At 42.1% G+C, this 16,648-nt stretch overlaps 1 protein-coding gene across 6 annotated transcripts in view; it reads left to right on the top strand.

Annotated features, from left to right (window-relative positions):
* LOC134742362 (regulator of G-protein signaling 9) overlaps positions 1 to 16,648 on the top strand; it is a 41,570-nt gene that overhangs the window by 24,012 nt on the left and 910 nt on the right. For 4 of the 6 annotated variants that reach the window (XM_063675451.1, XM_063675450.1, XM_063675447.1 and 1 more), the window contains 11 exons: positions 1,473 to 1,569; positions 2,503 to 2,550; positions 4,518 to 4,574; positions 4,852 to 4,961; positions 5,527 to 5,745; positions 6,355 to 6,537; positions 10,271 to 10,446; positions 11,396 to 11,599; positions 12,042 to 12,263; positions 12,796 to 12,996; positions 13,334 to 14,641. In XM_063675451.1, the coding sequence (XP_063531521.1) occupies positions 1,473 to 1,569; positions 2,503 to 2,550; positions 4,518 to 4,574; positions 4,852 to 4,961; positions 5,527 to 5,745; positions 6,355 to 6,537; positions 10,271 to 10,446; positions 11,396 to 11,599; positions 12,042 to 12,263; positions 12,796 to 12,996; positions 13,334 to 14,641 (2,825 nt within the window). The remainder of the gene's footprint in view (positions 1 to 1,472; positions 1,570 to 2,502; positions 2,551 to 4,517; positions 4,575 to 4,851; positions 4,962 to 5,526; positions 5,746 to 6,354; positions 6,538 to 10,270; positions 10,447 to 11,395; positions 11,600 to 12,041; positions 12,264 to 12,795; positions 12,997 to 13,333; positions 14,642 to 16,648) is intronic. The other 2 variants (XM_063675449.1, XM_063675448.1) reach the window with 1 other exon arrangement.

Genomic DNA, 16,648 nt, shown 5'->3' with positions numbered 1-16,648 from the left:
ATATGGGTCTCCATACAAGGAACTCATTGGGGTCGCTATACTATAATAATAAATGTAATGATGGCCGCCATCTTGAATATCTCACTTCCGATCAAAATTTCGATCAGGCAACCGGCAAATTCGGATTCAACCGGATCAAATCAAGTTAAAAAACCCGGTTGTCAAAAGTAATATGATTTGCCAGTCGCATCAAGAAGGAGAGCGATTTTGTTTTTTTGTCTAGACTACGCCAAATCATTTTTCAGTTTTTTTTTTATCAAACATTAAATACTTCATTCGAATAATATATTAATAATAAATATTTTCTTGTTTGTTACATTCCAACACATGAGTGTTTAATATTACGTATTCTATCAATCTGTCATAAGGGGTACCACCTATATCTCTGTGTATCTGCAGTCAAATTGTAAGAATCCGCCGTTTACAGTGTAACGTAACATGTCGAAGGCAAATTGTAAAAAGTCCACATTTTGTAAAATAGGTACCTTAACAGAGCCGTTTGTAATTTGCCACGGCTTTTAATGTGCCGTGACGCGTGGCGCTGCACATCAAAACTATGAAAAACGCTGGGTGTCCTTCAAATCTGGAGTTCGGCGGACTTATTAGGGGCTGTAGGGGGCGGGGGAGGCTTTTGGATCTGGGTGGCTCCGGCGCTGCGGAAGAGCCGCCCTTCCGCCCTCGCGTGACGAAGCACGGTCACTACACTCGGCTCCGCAGCTTCGGCTTGCTTGTCGGCCTTGTCACCTTGGGCGAACAGCCTCAGCCGCTCGCCTCGCTCGTTCCCGCGCTCTGTCACAGCACAGCGGGCGAGGGCTGCTCTCCCTCCGCGCCTCCGATTTCGCAATTGCTCTCTAGGGGTAGGACAGACAAGACCACGTGGATAGTGGGATGGTCTGATTCGGTTTTGGGTGACCTTGAGATTTTGGTGGCCGTGAGGATGGTGGTGTGGTATAAAAAGATAATATAAATCAGCAAACCATGGTCACCCTCAGACAACCATCACGTTTACGTTGACACCATTTAGCGCACTAACAATTTGCCTTCGGCAATTTGGAAACGTGAAAACTTTTGAAAAATGACGATGCCGTTTTTAAAATACCGAAGGCAATTTGTAAAATGTCCGCATTTTGTAAAATACCTTATGACATTAACAGCGCCGTTTGTATATAATTTGTCGCGGCATTTTGGTGGAATTAGTTCTTTAATTTACCAGGCGTGGCGCTGCACATAAAAACTATGAATCTGGAGTTCGTCGTAATGTTTCTTTTCAAAAAATAATTTCTATACAACTTACTAGACGGAGCCCCACTTCTGAAGCTACCTAACGAACCTAACCTACCTAACCGTTTGTAAATGGCAGATTCTTACAATTTGCCTGCAACAATAAATTACGTATAGGTACTTTGGTACTATATCGTCCTTTTTCTTGTAATTTTGTAGATTTGAATTTATGTCCGCTTTTCTTATTTCAGATGGAAAGTTTAATAAAAGAAATGCAAGATCCTGAATCGGGTGTGCCTGTTCGAAGTCAAAAACTCTTTCTCACCTACATTCCGTCTGCTTTTATGGGTAAGATTAAGTCTTATCGTAATCCTAGTTAATAATAGTCACATTGTTATCTCTCACGCATCCAAAACAACTTGTCTCAGTTGAAATATTATCAACTTCCTCTATCTTGTACAAAAATACATCCATTCATTTTTTTTAATGATATTTTTAGCATACACTGGTAGGCCAGCGGTAGGCTGTGCGGCTTCAGAGCCTTTTTGTTTCGAGTGAGTTTCATGTACAGTACCTAAATTACGCACAAAATTTCGTTTGGTATAGTTACCATCTGCTCTTCGTTACAAGTACCGTGAGGAAACCTGCATACATATTACAGCTGCAAAGTGCAAATAAATTCAAGTGCACGTGAACTCCTCTATTCGTATTGGGCTAACAGTAAAAACAGTAGCTCAAACCTTTTTGTGAGAGAAGCCCTTTGCCCAGCAGTGGGACGTACAGATTGATTCATGAAAGTTGGCACGAATGGAATGAACGAAACTTTCATTGTATGAGTGTCACCTGTATCGGTATACGTCAGAGCCACCATTTTATTGGTTCACTCATTCATTCCATTCGTGCCAGCTCCTATGAATCGACCTGTATACCTACATACATAGGCTGGTGATGTGATGATAATTTATTTTTTATTAAATTAAGTTATTAGAAATTTATAATTACTTTCATTTAACCATTTTATATATTATGTTCTTAGATTGTAGGTATCACGAATTGGCATTTTAATTACTCTAAATTCACATTTAATCGTAGGATACATGAAAATTAAGGATGTTCTCAAACTAAGTAATAGCAACGAATTATTTGCAATTTCAAAACCATTAACAACCACACTACAATGCTACAATACAAATAGAGTTACATGCATACTCGATGTCTTTTATTTGCTGTAATGTTATTTTACAATGTGGTTTTGAAATGTAAACTTTGTTTTGCATATAGCCAACGCGAAGAAAGAGGCACTAGAAATGTCTCACTCGGCTCACTCAGGTAACACCAGACCTTCTACAAAATCATTACTCTATGTTGTCTAAAATTACCTACTGCACAGCAGTCTATTTCTGTCTACGCAATATATTTACCTATCTGCATACAAATCAATATATGAAACATTGATGTCGAGCCATATTAAGCGAAACTAGCCAAAGTAAGCAAAAAAATGCCAATTTCGTTACCGTATACTCCCTTTTATTAGTAATTAAGTAGTCATTGGCATAGCCCGCTGTAAACATACTCCAGAAGTAAGCAACATTAGGTACGCGTCAGCTTCGTATTGAATAACCCAGTAAAGGACTTCCAGTCTCTAGAATAGAAATGTGTAATATCTGCCAATACTTGCCCACGAATTAAGGAATATTATTGGTCTAAGAGCAAAAAAGAGTGATTTTGTTCAGAATTGAGCAATCTCTGTACATAAACCAGCACCACTAGGTAAGGCGGCATGCGTTGCCCGTCTGATTATAAAATCAATAGCGAGCCATATTTAATGTCTGCTGGCGGCCGTTCACCGCCGCCAGTTCTTGCTTATTCTTACCCATTATTTATTGACGATAAACGTCAGGTTCATATTGCACATAAATGCGTACTAACTACTACCCTATCGCTTAAACAAAGCAATTTCACATGTCAGTTTAAGCAAATCACATGTAGATTTGTAGGGTTTTCTAGCTAGGTTTGGAGCGCCAATTGGAATTTCATGTTTACGTATTATGAAGTCAAGATGGCAGAAACGGTACACTTGTAAATTTGTTATTAATCTAAGAAAAATAATTTCAAGAAAATATATATTGAACATAATCGGCTGCAAAAGTGTTTTTGTTACATCGAGAAATGAATAAAATGTAGCATTAATAAAAATAATTACATGTATTAGGTATATCTCGTCTCATGGCCAATACATAGTAGAGTAAAACCCAATCCTAAAAAGTACGCGCCTCTATTCGATTTTTCGAACCGGATCTTGACCGGACCGGATATTTTTTATGCCATTTGTAACAAAATGATATGCTAGAGTGTGAACTTAGCAGGGATGTAACGGATGTGGTTTTATCGGAACCGAAAGCGGAACCAGATGATTTAAATTTAATATATCGGAACCAGAATCGGAGCCTGAGTCAGTACTGTCAGTAGGTGTGTACCTCCTGACAGTATTACACAACATAACATATACGAATAGGTATTTTGAATTCAATAACACGAATAAAACAAAACAAGTAATTAGTGTAACACGTGGCAAGCGGGGAGATGAGCGAATGGCAGGTATAAACCTGTTTGTTTTTGATATACGCCGCTCATGTCCCGCTGCCGCGCTAAGCTTTGACATCCGATATAACTTCAGATTCAAACGTAACGGAACCGGAACCGAAACGGATGTGTAATACCAATCGGAAGTTCCGACTTAACGAGACCGGAACCGGATCTCCGTAACATGTAACATCCCTAGAACTTAGCATATCATTTTGTGAAATTCCATATTATTGGTTTTTACGATAAAAACGCCAGAACTATTGCTATAAAGTATCAGGAACTCTAGAACTATGGTGCATGCTAATAGAACTCCAATAAAAATATGATCTGCTAGACTTTGATATGCCAAATTCACAGACTAAACTAAACTGTACGTAAAATCCATCAGATCTGGCTTCATTGATCCGGATAACTAGTTGGATCGGTATTGGAAACTCAACCCACCACTAATCGATACATTTAGATCGTAAAAACGTTGGCAGAGGCGCGTGCATTTTAAGATTGGCTAAACCCTACTATCTATTTACTGCTCATACCATAATGCATGTTACTATAAAATTACAATTATCTCTTACATTTGCTACTTTGACAGATTCATAATAAGTGTTCTTTCTAAACTGGCTTTATCTGTAATCCAACTGCTCCGTTGCTCACCTGGGGCCAGAGCAACCACAAAGGGGGCACAAATAGGCTAATTTTCCATGTTTCAGGTTATGATCTTGTCGAATGGCTAATGGACCGGTTCAACCTCGACGAACAAAGTAACGGTAAGTTTTCGTAATTAATATTTACCTACACTTTATTTATTCTTATAAAAAAACAATGGCGACCGATTTTTCGACGCGGGTGTCATGTAATCGGTCATGGTCGCAGATAACTAATTGGTCAAACAAAAACTACACGACTTGTAGGGGGTAGACATCACAAATTAGAACCACCCATGGAGAATTTTTTTACTGCTTAAAAAGATTTCTCCCATTTGTCTCTCTTTCCAAATACACCATACAATATCAAAGTATTAACGTATTTTCTTTTCTGTTTCAGTTGAAGCAATAAATTTAGCCAATCAACTCTGCCAGTATGGTTACTTCTTTCCTGTCAACGATTCGAAAAACTTAGTGTTAAAAGATGATTCTTCTCTATATAGATTTCAAGTAAGTGCACCCATTTTTATTAGGGTTCCGTACCCAAAGGTTAAAAACGGGACCCTATTACTAAGACTCCGTTGTCCGTCTGTCCGTCTGTCTGTCACCAGGCTGTATCTCATGAACCGTGATAGCTAGACAGTTGAAATTTTCACAGATGATGTATTTCTGTTGCCGCTATAACAACAAATACTAAAAAGTAAAGAACCCTCGGTGGGCGAGTCCTACTCGCACTTGGCCGGTTTTTAGGGTTCCGTAGCCAAATGGCAAAAAACGGAACCCCTATAGAATCGTCATGTCTGTCTGTGTACCTACTACAATTACTACTATATATATGCCACTTATTTTGTTTATTTAAATGGAGACGGAACAAGTCATGCTGCATGAAAATGCGAACAAGGAACAAGATTGTGATCATCGAATATAGATCAGCCCACCTCCAACGTATCACGCACCATAAATGTAGTTTAGAAGTACAGCTCAGACAAATGTATTTCAGTATTAAGGTTCCAAGACATTTGAACAAGTGACGCCCATACCCCTTAAATAACCTGTTTCTTCCCTTGTTCCGCAGAGCCCATATTATTGGCCGTGGCAACCGCCACGGGTCGGCGGCTCGGCGCCCGGCCTGGCCGGCTCCGACAACGTCGAGTACGCCATTTACCTTGTGAAGCGAACGCTGCGCAACAAGCAGCGACATGGTCTCGAAGACCACGAGGTCGAAGCGCTCGCCAACCTGAAGAAGAACCTGGCTGCAAAGTGGGACTTCATTACTATGCAGGCTGAAGAGCAGGTATGTTCTTCAGCTCATGTGAGTCCAGATAACTCGTGAAACGAATGTTGTGCAACAATCACCGACATGGTCCAAAAAACCACGAGGTGGAATCGCTGACCAACCTCAAGGCGAATCTCGCTGCAAAGTGGAACTTTATTACTACGCAGACTGAAGCAGGTTTGTTCAATAGCTTAATGTAAGATTATGAGGACTATGTAACTCGTGGAGTGAACGTTGCGAACCATATTTGTCGAACTGGTTTTACTTACTACGTGGACTGAAGTCACAGTTAACTAAGGGTATCTAAGCCACAAAGAAGTGCAGCCTTATCTAAATTATAACCTATATTATTCTAGTGACGATTATATCCCAAAAAGTTCGACCTTAAAATATCTCTAACCAAATAAAAGTCTTCAAACCGTAGCTAGACTAATAAGTCCATAGAATGTTATTTTATAAGCAGTAAATTCTTTATTGTACAATATTTTTTTTTACGTAGCACGTTAATTATTTATTGTTATCAATAGCATCATTATATCATCATTCGTGTTTAGATATTAATAAATTGTTGTGGTTATAATTATATCATATTTTTTTTATTTTATAAGCTGTATTCTATTTCCTCAGGTGCGGCTAGCGAAAGATCGCAAGAAGGGGGATAAGATAGTCAGCGACAGCCAAGAGCGAGCCTACTGGAGAGTGGCGCGGCCACCGCCTGGACAGCCGAGCGTGCAGGAAACCTGCCCCGTACCTGTCCGCTCGAGGGTACCCAAGGCCAAAAAGCGGACCATCCAGCAAATCACCAGGGAGGTGCGTCTCTTAAAGTCTCTTTTACACAGTCATGTAGAACAGTAGGATAGAGAGAGAGCCAGAAGTGAGCGTAGTGAAGAGTGGCGGGGCCACCGCCGGGACAGCCGAGCGTGCAGGAGAGCTGCCTTGTGCTGTCCGCTCGAGGGTACCCAAGGCCAAGAACCGGACCATCCTGCAGTTCTTCAGGGAGGTACGTCTCGTTCACGCAGTCATGTAGAACAGTAGGATAGAGTGTGACAGCTAGGAGCTAGCACAACGGCCACCGCCGGGACAGCGGAACGTTCAAGAAACTCGCCCTGTGACTGCCTTTACCCTTAGCATTTCTTTATTCTGAAATATAGGCCAAAATTTGGCTCTCGCGGCTCCCAAAGTCCAAAGGCAATGATATCAATGCCTGGCTTAACATATATGTATTTTAAACTCTAAGAACAAATTAAATTACTATTTCTATAAAAATATTTTAATTTGTCTTTTTCAAGTGGATACAATACTATTTAAATTATAAACCGAAATAAATGATATATATGAAGGAAAATATTACCAAAAGCCTTCAGTGTCCAGAGCTGGAATCGAACCAGCGTCCCCCGTTTACCGGACAGCACAGTGTGTTAAAAGCCCTAATTTTGTCTCATTCAGTTTTTATTTGAAAAATGCATAGTTCTAATCGTTTTAAGTAGCTCACAAGAACTCCGGCTTGCCAAAACTTTCTAGTTTTTATATTCTCATGTCAAAGTTGGCCCGGGTGTAGGTGAAGAAAATTTAAAGATAAAACTAGGCGGCCTATTTTATTTTTGTTAATACACAAGTATTGTAAATGATATCCTTAATTAGGGTTCCGTACCTCAAAAGGAAAAAAACGGAACCCTTATAGGATCACTCGTGCGTCTGTCTGTCTGTCTGTCCGTCTGTCACAGCCTATTTTCTCCGAAACTACTGGAGCAATTAAGTTGAAAATTGGTACACATATGTAAGTTTGTGACCCAAAGATAGATATGTAACGTAAACAAATTAATTTTAATCACGAGGGCCACTTTTGGGGGGTTAATGAGAAAATTAAAAAATAAAGTTTGTCAAACTACATTGAATGTCAAATTACATATCAAATGAAAGAGCTCATTGTGGGAATCTCAAATGTATTTTTTTTATAATTTTAAGATAAATAGTTTAGAAGTTATTCAAGAAAAAAATGACCATTCAACCCTTGACCCTTTATCTCCGAAACTACTGGATAAAAAAAATTGAAAAAAAATACACAAAATAGATCTTTACCTTATAGATCACCGGAAAACCTATTAGAAATATGCAGTCAAGCGTGTCGACTTAATTAGTTAGTTTTTGATCCGACCCCTACGGGTTTTTTAAAGACATTTCACATAAAAAATACATTGTTTAAATTGTGTAATGTACGGAACCCTTGGAATGCGAGTCCGACTCGCACTTGGCCGGTTTTTTTTATACAAATTTTTGTTACTAGACCATGAACAGTATACGGTATATTGTTTTTATGATCTTTAATTTTATCTTTTTACTCCGTTATTCCGCCGTATTAGATCGCGATTCCAACACTTGACAAAAGTATTAATTAAACATGTCTTTATTTACAGAATTAATATCACGATATAATTCCATGGAATCTAGAAGATATTACAATTTAAAATATTCTTTCAGAGTCGTTACTTACGTACTTATATCCGGATGCACGAAATATTTTAATCGGATTAAAAAGTAAAATTAGTATTTAAAACATACACCCGGGTCGATTTTATAACGTGACAACCCTAGGGCCGGAAACCGCGGCTAAATTTAAAATACTTATATTTCTTATAGATTCCATGTCCATGGAGTTAGATCGTGGTTTTAATTCTAAAAATAAACACTTGTTTAATAAATCGTGTTGTGTTGGAATACTTGGAATCGCGATCTAATACTGCAGAATGATCAAGCAAAAATAAAATAAAACTAAAGATCATAAAAAACCATATACCTACTTAACTATTCACGGTATAGTAACGAGAATTTGTATAAAAATTAAGCATACCATTTACATTACTTGTGTATTAACAAAAATAAAATAGACCGCTTAGTTTTATGACAATTAATTATATTTCTTCACCTACACCCGGGAGGAAAATTTTTACATCTCATAATATATAATTTTTAAGAAAAAAAAACCCGACTTCAATGGGGGATGCCGCTGAAAGTTCACTTATTGTTGATGGTGCACTCTTAGATTCCAGACAATGAAATGAAAAAGACAGCATCTTTTGCTTAATTATGTAGAAAAGGAGGTAAAACGACCCACTTTTCTAGTAGCATTTCGTTTTTGTAAGGGTCGCAGTTCTAACCTAACCTAACCTACTTTTCCGATAGCATTTCGTTTCTGTAAGGGTCACAGCTCTAACCTAACCTACTTTTCTGATAGCAGTTCTGTTCTGTGAGAATCGCAGTTCAAAAACCACCCACCCACCTAACCAACTTTTCTAGTAGCATTTCCGGGTCCGGATCCGAGTCCGGGTCCGTGTCCGGCTGTCCGGGTCCAAGTTTGGGTCAGAGTTCGGTCCGGCTCCGGGTCCGAGTTAAGGTCCATGTTCGGGTCCGGGTCCGAGTCCGGGTCCAAGTTTAGGTCTGGGTCCATAAGGAAGAAAACAAATCGCCAAACGTGAACTATGTGTCATTGAAGAGTTCCATTCTGATCTTCATCAGCAGTTCCACTTCATCAAATGTAACTTTTTAAATGTAAATGCTGGATTTGTTGATGAAAATACAAAAATCACTATATGTATGCCTTTCACATTTGAGGAGTTCCCTCGGTTCCTCGTGGGTCTCATCATCAGAACTCGAGCTTGACAAAAATATGTCTTAAAAACTTAAGTTGCCAAACATAAAGAAGAGGACAAATCGCCAAACGTAAACTATGTGTCATTAAAGAGTTTCATTCTGATCATCATCAGCAGTTCCACGTCATCAAATGTCACTTTTTAAAATGGAAATGCTGGATTTGTTGATAAAAATACAAAAATCACTATATGTATGCCTTTCACATTTGAGGAGTTCCCTCGATTCCTCATGGATCCCATCATCAAAACTCGAACTTGACAAAAATGTTTCTTGAAACCTAACTTGCTTAACAAACATAATGAAGAGGACAAATCGCCAAACGTGAACTATGCGTCATTAAAGAGTTCCGTTCTGATCATCATCAGCAGTTCCACTTCATCAGTTTTTAACACACCGTCGACACAGATGCCTGAACCACGCGGCTATCCGGTCGTGGTGGCTTGGGTCACAACGGGGGATGCTCTGGTTCGATGCTGAACCCTTGACCCACCTCATCATACGTCACCGCCCCTACCTCTTCTATTATACATAGTTATGTTAGAATCAAAAATCTCTGACAATGTGATTAAGGACGATTACTCAGAGTCCTTGAACGTTTATAATTTTTTTAGCAACGTACCTTAGATACAGTCAACTAAAAAAAAAATATAGCTACGTATAGATAATTTTACAAGGAAGGAAGTTCTATTCTCTACATGCCGCAATATTCTTGTATTGTTCTTACTTTTATGTTTTTTACACTTGATTGTCCTTCGTTGAACAATAACTTAATTGAGTATTCTTAATTCACTATGCACGAGTCGAAAAGTAGATTAGTATTTATTCCATAACCTCCTTTCACTAAGCTGTCTCCTTGTGCCATCTAATAACCTATATTTCTGGTTTCTCCTTCTAGATCGAACATCTAAACGCGAGCCTGGACCGTACGCGAGTGAAGACGTCTATTGCCCTTGAGGCCCTTATGGCGTACTCGGAGACGTTCACTCCCTACGATCCCTGGCTCACGCCGCCGCAGCCCTCCAACCCTTGGATCAGCGACGACACGTTGTATTGGCAAATCAACAGTCCCTTGTGAGTGACACACTCAGTTTTCGCCAGGAACGGATTAGGCCAATATAAAAAAAAACTAGATAATGCATGTCTCAAAACCCCTCTCCCTTTAAGTCCCCAAGGAAGCCATGAAACCCTTATGTGGCACGGGGCACATAAGCACTTATCTATATGGCATTACAATTGGATAATCTGGCCCTCGATTTCGAAACCTTTTTAAAACTATTTCGGCTTGTTACATCTGTTAACTTATGAAATTTGCAATTTTGTTTCAATCAGCTGAAAAGGTTTTGAAACCATTAAGGCTCTATGACACTGAAATTAGAGTCTATTAGATGCACCCTTTTTTACTTTGCCTTCTTATTGTTTAAATGACATAATCGCACAATAGTCATAACCTACTTTAATTCCATAACGAATTTTACTTGTTTCTACCATAAAAACGCGTTTCATAGCTGCAGCTAAATAACCAGGATCGTTTAGGGCCACTTGCATCATTCACTAACCCGGGGTTAACGGGTTAAACGGTGCTTGGCGCCACTTGCACCATCCCACTAACCCGGGGTTAACCGGTCAAATTATACTGGTGGTAATTTTTTCCATCGTATATGATATTTATTTTGGTTTATACTGATAACCGTGGTAACTCCAGGTTAATCTCGAGGTTAGTGAATGGTGCAAGTGGCCCTTAAGGGATTAACCGTTAACCGTGTCAAATTATACTGGTAACCATGATAACTCCAGGTTTAACCGGTTAACCCCGGGTTAAGTGAATGGTGCGAGTGGCCCTTAGTCTCATAGCTTTTCTTAACCATGTTGAACCTGATTTTATATCTTGGCTTTGAATAAGCACCCTTTGGTGTCCATGAATATCATATGATGTCGGTAGAATGATATATTTATATGCCTGATTCCGAATAGATTACATTTATTCTACTTATAAATAATGCTAATATGATTATTCCCTCAGAGTGGAAGTGCCAAGTGAAAAGCGCGTTCAACGTTGGGCGATAAGCATCGACGAGCTAGTGTCAGATCCTACGGGGCTGCAGGAGTTCACCAGTTTCCTGCGCAAGGAGTACTCTCACGAGAACATCCGGTTCTGGCTGGCTGTGATGGATCTGAGGAGGAGCAGTGTCAAGCAAATAGCGAAGAAGCTTGAGCAGATTTACGAGTAAGTGTGTTGGTTTTATGAAGTGAAAGTACAAGGTTAAAAGCGTGCTTAAACATAAGTAGTGAGTATCGACTACCCAATTCGAGTCTGATCCTAAAAAAGTGTAGGATTTCAATACTTATCTTTTTTATAAAACTGTTTGTTTCTTTATAATAATAAAAAATAGGTATGCTAAAATGGTAAAAGCACAGATTTAAGTATATAATAGTTCTTACGAACTAAAAGTTCATGTTTCGGAAATTATTCGGGAGTTTATAAGACCTCCCTAAAAACAATTAGGTTAAGAAGCTAAATTGTGGTATTTCAAAAACAAATTTTGACCGAATTTTGTAAGACTGATATTCAGACATGACAGTCGAAGTAAATTCTCTATTATGAACACTAAATGGTTTTGACGTTGCTCTTCAATTGGCGATATCACATTCGAACACTGTTTACACAGAGAATTCCTAAAGCCCGGCGCGCCGTGTGAGATCAACATCGACGGTGCGACAATGGACCGCGTGGTTGAAGACATGCGGACCGGCTCGCGGTACGCGTTGGACCACGCCGCCGACCACGTGTACTCGCTGCTGCTGAAGAAGGACTGTTATCCGCGGTTCGTGCGCTCCGACCACTTCCGGAGGCTGCTGGAGGAGGGCAAGAATGTGCATCAGAAAAAGAAGTAAGTATACAATAGCTTATAATTGAGTATTTGACAAGTTTTCATTAATGGTATCAGTCGATCAGGTTTGTTTTGAGGATCAAATGTCTGCATGGGACCCATTGTCTTAAAGCAATACAAAAGTCACAAATGATGGTCAAAGTCTGACACCCGCATTTTACTGGCGAAACGCTTCTAACAAAATGTCAATACATCGTGACGTCACCATGTATTAACGTCGCTATTGCTTAGCTAGAAGCTTAGAAACCCGGGTTAGTGGGACGGTGCAAGTGGCGCTAAGGGCCACTTGCACCATTCACATACCCGGGGTTAACCGGTTAAACCTGGAGTTACCATGGTTACCAGTACAATTTGGTACTGGGTTAACGGTTTAACCGGTTAACCCCGGATTAGTGGGATGGTGCAAGTGGCGCTGAATAACACCAGTACCTAAATATTTATTTACTATCTGTTTTATTAACAACAATACTTAATAAGTACATATATTGGATTAAGAAGGAATTTACCAACTTCAATCGTATTTCCGTTCCAGATTCTTCAACTTCGGCGGCGGTCAAGTAAAGAAGAAACCGGGCAGCACCGCGACCAGCGGACTGTCGCGGCGGCGCGGCTCGGACCGGTCGCTGTCGGGCTCCGCGCACGAACTAGCGGTGTGCGCCGCGCAGCCGCCGCGTCTGGCTGAGCCGCCGCCCCACTCGCACTCGCAGTCCAACCTGGCCGACATCCCCTTCAGGTTAGATCAGTAAACAACGCCACGCCTCTCGAAGTCACCGTCGCCACCAGGCCGAGATCCCCTTCAGTAAGCCGGGCAGGTTGGACATAATACCTAGGTACGGTAACGTAGCCACGTTGGCAATGTTGACGGACTTTCAGGCACGGCACACGGCACACGCGGTGGTGGGGTGTGCTTCTTGCGGCAAAACGTACAGCATAAGCAAACACATTTAATTTTTGATACCGGTCTGTGTAAATAAAACTCAGCGAAGTTACACCGGCCACGAATGCACTCGTTGTTTAGAATTAGGGGATCAGTTCCTTTTACAGACGTACTAATTTGATCATTTTCGTAGGGATCCAATGGACGATGACAGATCGGACGTGGCGCCATGGGAGACATCAAGTCGGGAGAGCTCATCTTACAGCGGCGCGCAACGTCGACAGGACTCCGCCGCCGACTCGGGCAGCTCCTCGTCCGACGTCAGCGCAGCCGTGTGCGGCGAGCGCGCGCGCCGCCTGCCGCAGCAGAGCACGCTGGACGGCGGGCTGCGCGGCGCGCCGCCGCCCCTGCGCCGCCTGTCCGCCGTCGAGCCGCGCCACCTCGCGCCGCTCGCCTCCCCGCCGCGTCCACGCCCCGCGCCCGCCGCCGCGCCCGTCGCTGCACCCGCCGCCGCACCCGCGCAGCCCCCGCACCCGACGCCCACCATCAGCGTCAGCTCCGCGCCAGACGACGACTCCGCCTGCGAGCCCCCCGACTCGCCCGACGAGCCGCGCTCGCTCGCCGTCTCCGACGAGCCCTCGTCCGTGTTCGCGTCTGCCGACGCCACGCCCACCGAGCCGGCGCGCACCGCTCTGCGCGCTCTCGAGGACGCGCCCGTGCTCGACCCGGCGACGATCGAGGAGACCGGTCCGGCCTCGAAAACTGGCAGCAAAATCGGCGATCTTCCAGAGAGGGCAGAGAGCGTTCCCGGGAGCGACGACGCGGAATCGTCGCCGGCGCGGGCGCCCGCGGCCGTGCCCGCCGCGGCGCCACCCGCGCCCGCCGGCCCGACGCCGGACAGTCCCGCGCCGGTCACCCCGGCTAGTCCCGCGGCGGTGGTGGCAAGCAGCATTGCGGCGGTGGTGCCGAGCAGGACTGCGGCGGTGGTGCCGAGTAGCACTGCGGCAGTGGTGCCGAGTAGCACTGCGGCAGTGGCGCCGGCTGCTGCGGCGCTCGCGGCTCCCGAGCCCCCCTCGCCGCCTCCCGTGGCCGTGCCGCCGCCCGCCCCCGCACCGGAGCCGGCGGGCTCGACGGTGCCCCCGACGGCGCCCCTGGCAGCGGGCTCGGCGGCGGGCTCGGCGGCGCCCCCAGCAGCGCGCCCGCCGGAAGTCGCAGGCGCTCAGGGCGCGTGGTCCCCCGTGCGGCCGCCGCCGACGCCGGTGGCGCCGCTCGCCGTGGGGGAGGACATCGGGGTCGACGACGACCACGTAGACAAAGTGCCTTCGGCGCCCCCGCCGGTCCCGACGGACACCGCGGCGGCGGCCGAGTCGGACGCGACGAAAAAAATTGCTCACAAAGACGAACTGTCGTCGGTTTCGAAATCTAATATTGTTAAGCGTGATAATAAGAGCGACCTCGGTGATCGTAAACAGCGGAACGACATTTGTCCCTGGGAGGACGAGTAAGTACCGCCGTAGCCCGCACGCCTCCCGCCGCTAGCGCGATGTTTTGTCCGTCACTAAACGATTGATTCTGCATGACAATATGAAAATAAACATTCCTAAACAAACACGCTTCACTCCTAGAGTACTGAGTGCAACAACTGCCTATTAGAGAAATAAACTTTTTTTTATATGGGTTGCAATAATTTAGTTAATTTTTGTTATGTTATGTGTGTATATAAAGTTTAGTTTTGCGTACGTTTGGCGTAATTATATGAGTTGAATATCGCCATTTTGTTGTTTCTTTATCCTTGTGTAGTAGACTGTATGCACGTTTTGTTTTGAAATGCCCGTACCCTGCTCGTGTACGCATAATACCCATATACATAATATATATATACCTAAATATAATTTCCTTGAATTTACATGTAACTACAATGAGTGATTAAAAATTATATTTGAAGTTTGGAAATCTACGGTGTGAAGTAGCAATGTAGGTAGGTATATACAATATATATACAAAATCTAGGCAATACACATATGTACAGTCAAGGGCATAAATATACACGGTGTTACTTGAGCCACTGAAAACCTGAGACACCCCAACAGTTTTTTTTTATTTTGAACTCATCTTGAGTATTTATTCTTTAATCCGATAAATATTGAAAAAATATTCGTTGTTTAGTTTTTTTTACAATTCTATTCGACTGGTAATTCTACACAATATACTTCGTCGTTTGAGTGACGTCAAACAATTGCTAGTTACCATCGTAAACACTGTTAACTACTGACCATTTGCATACCTTACTGCAACGAGTTAAGGTTTACCAATGGCCAGTTAAGGGTGTTGCTCAATGACAAATAACGTATCAAATGCTAGTTATTGATATTTTTGCATTACAAACTTGTAGACTGAGCATGTAAAAATAATAAAAAACAATAAAAAAATTACCTCCATTAAAATATAGCGCAATCGATTCTGAACAAACTGTTTTTAGGTTTTCAGTGGATCGTGAAACACCGTGTATATACATTCCCAAAGTTTCAAAAATATGTGTACGCTCTTACACCTTAGACAATAAAGTCGTGTTCACATATTTTTGAGCCATTTGTCTGTATCGATATTTATGCCTTCGACTGTACCTAGGTCCTCAAAAGTATAATTTATTACAAACTGTAGCTACAATGTACAGATTCGACAGTATTAGCATATAATTCATAATTATAACTGCTCTTTCTTTAGACAAACGTACCTACTGACGTACCTATACAATTATTGGTTAACCGAGCTCGGTAACATTTCCCATACAAACAGACATTAAGGAATTTCACTTTTCCCTATGTTGAAGTATCTTATTATTTGAAAGGTTTTTCTAACAAACAACCTCAGCTTACTTTACCATACTATATATTTGGGTTTAAATGTAATTTTACCAATTTTTTGGAGTATTTCCTGGATAAGGAAAATTGCAACGATCTACTTTCTTTCGTCCCTGCAATGTATTGTGCGCGGGTTCGCCCCGTCTCCGAACAGTTGTTCACACTGTTACAGTGTTTCGTTTTTCTTTTTGGTCCATCTACTTTCAGCGTGTTAAGGATACAAAGCAATTTATAAGCAGATTGGCAGCAAAACACGTTAGCAAAAGTCGTTAGAACTATCTTGAAGATCCAACGGATTATCAACTTTTAGTAATATGACAATAGACTACAAGTCAAATAATACATCTACATAAAGTGCCACCCCTGGCGTGGACCTGACTACCTGAGAATGATCATTGAGTTAAAGGTCCTTTAACCAATATTGAATTTGTAATCTATTGTTCATAGAAATTGAGTCGATAATCCGTTGGACTTTCAAGATTAAACACTTTTTTACTACGTAGTTCATTACCGTGTTTTGCTCTAAACCTGACAAACACTTCAATTGCTAACACTTGCTTTGTACTTATTTTAAAGCACGCTGTTAAGTGGATAGGCCAAAAAGAAAAGAAGCATTATAACTGACCATTTGTATAGTCGTTCGATTT

The sequence above is a fragment of the Cydia strobilella genome, chromosome 6, assembly GCF_947568885.1.
Source record: "Cydia strobilella chromosome 6, ilCydStro3.1, whole genome shotgun sequence".
Taxonomy (NCBI): domain Eukaryota; kingdom Metazoa; phylum Arthropoda; class Insecta; order Lepidoptera; family Tortricidae; genus Cydia; species Cydia strobilella.
Note: the sequence above shows the minus strand (reverse complement) of the source record. Positions and strands in the feature narration are given on the sequence as shown.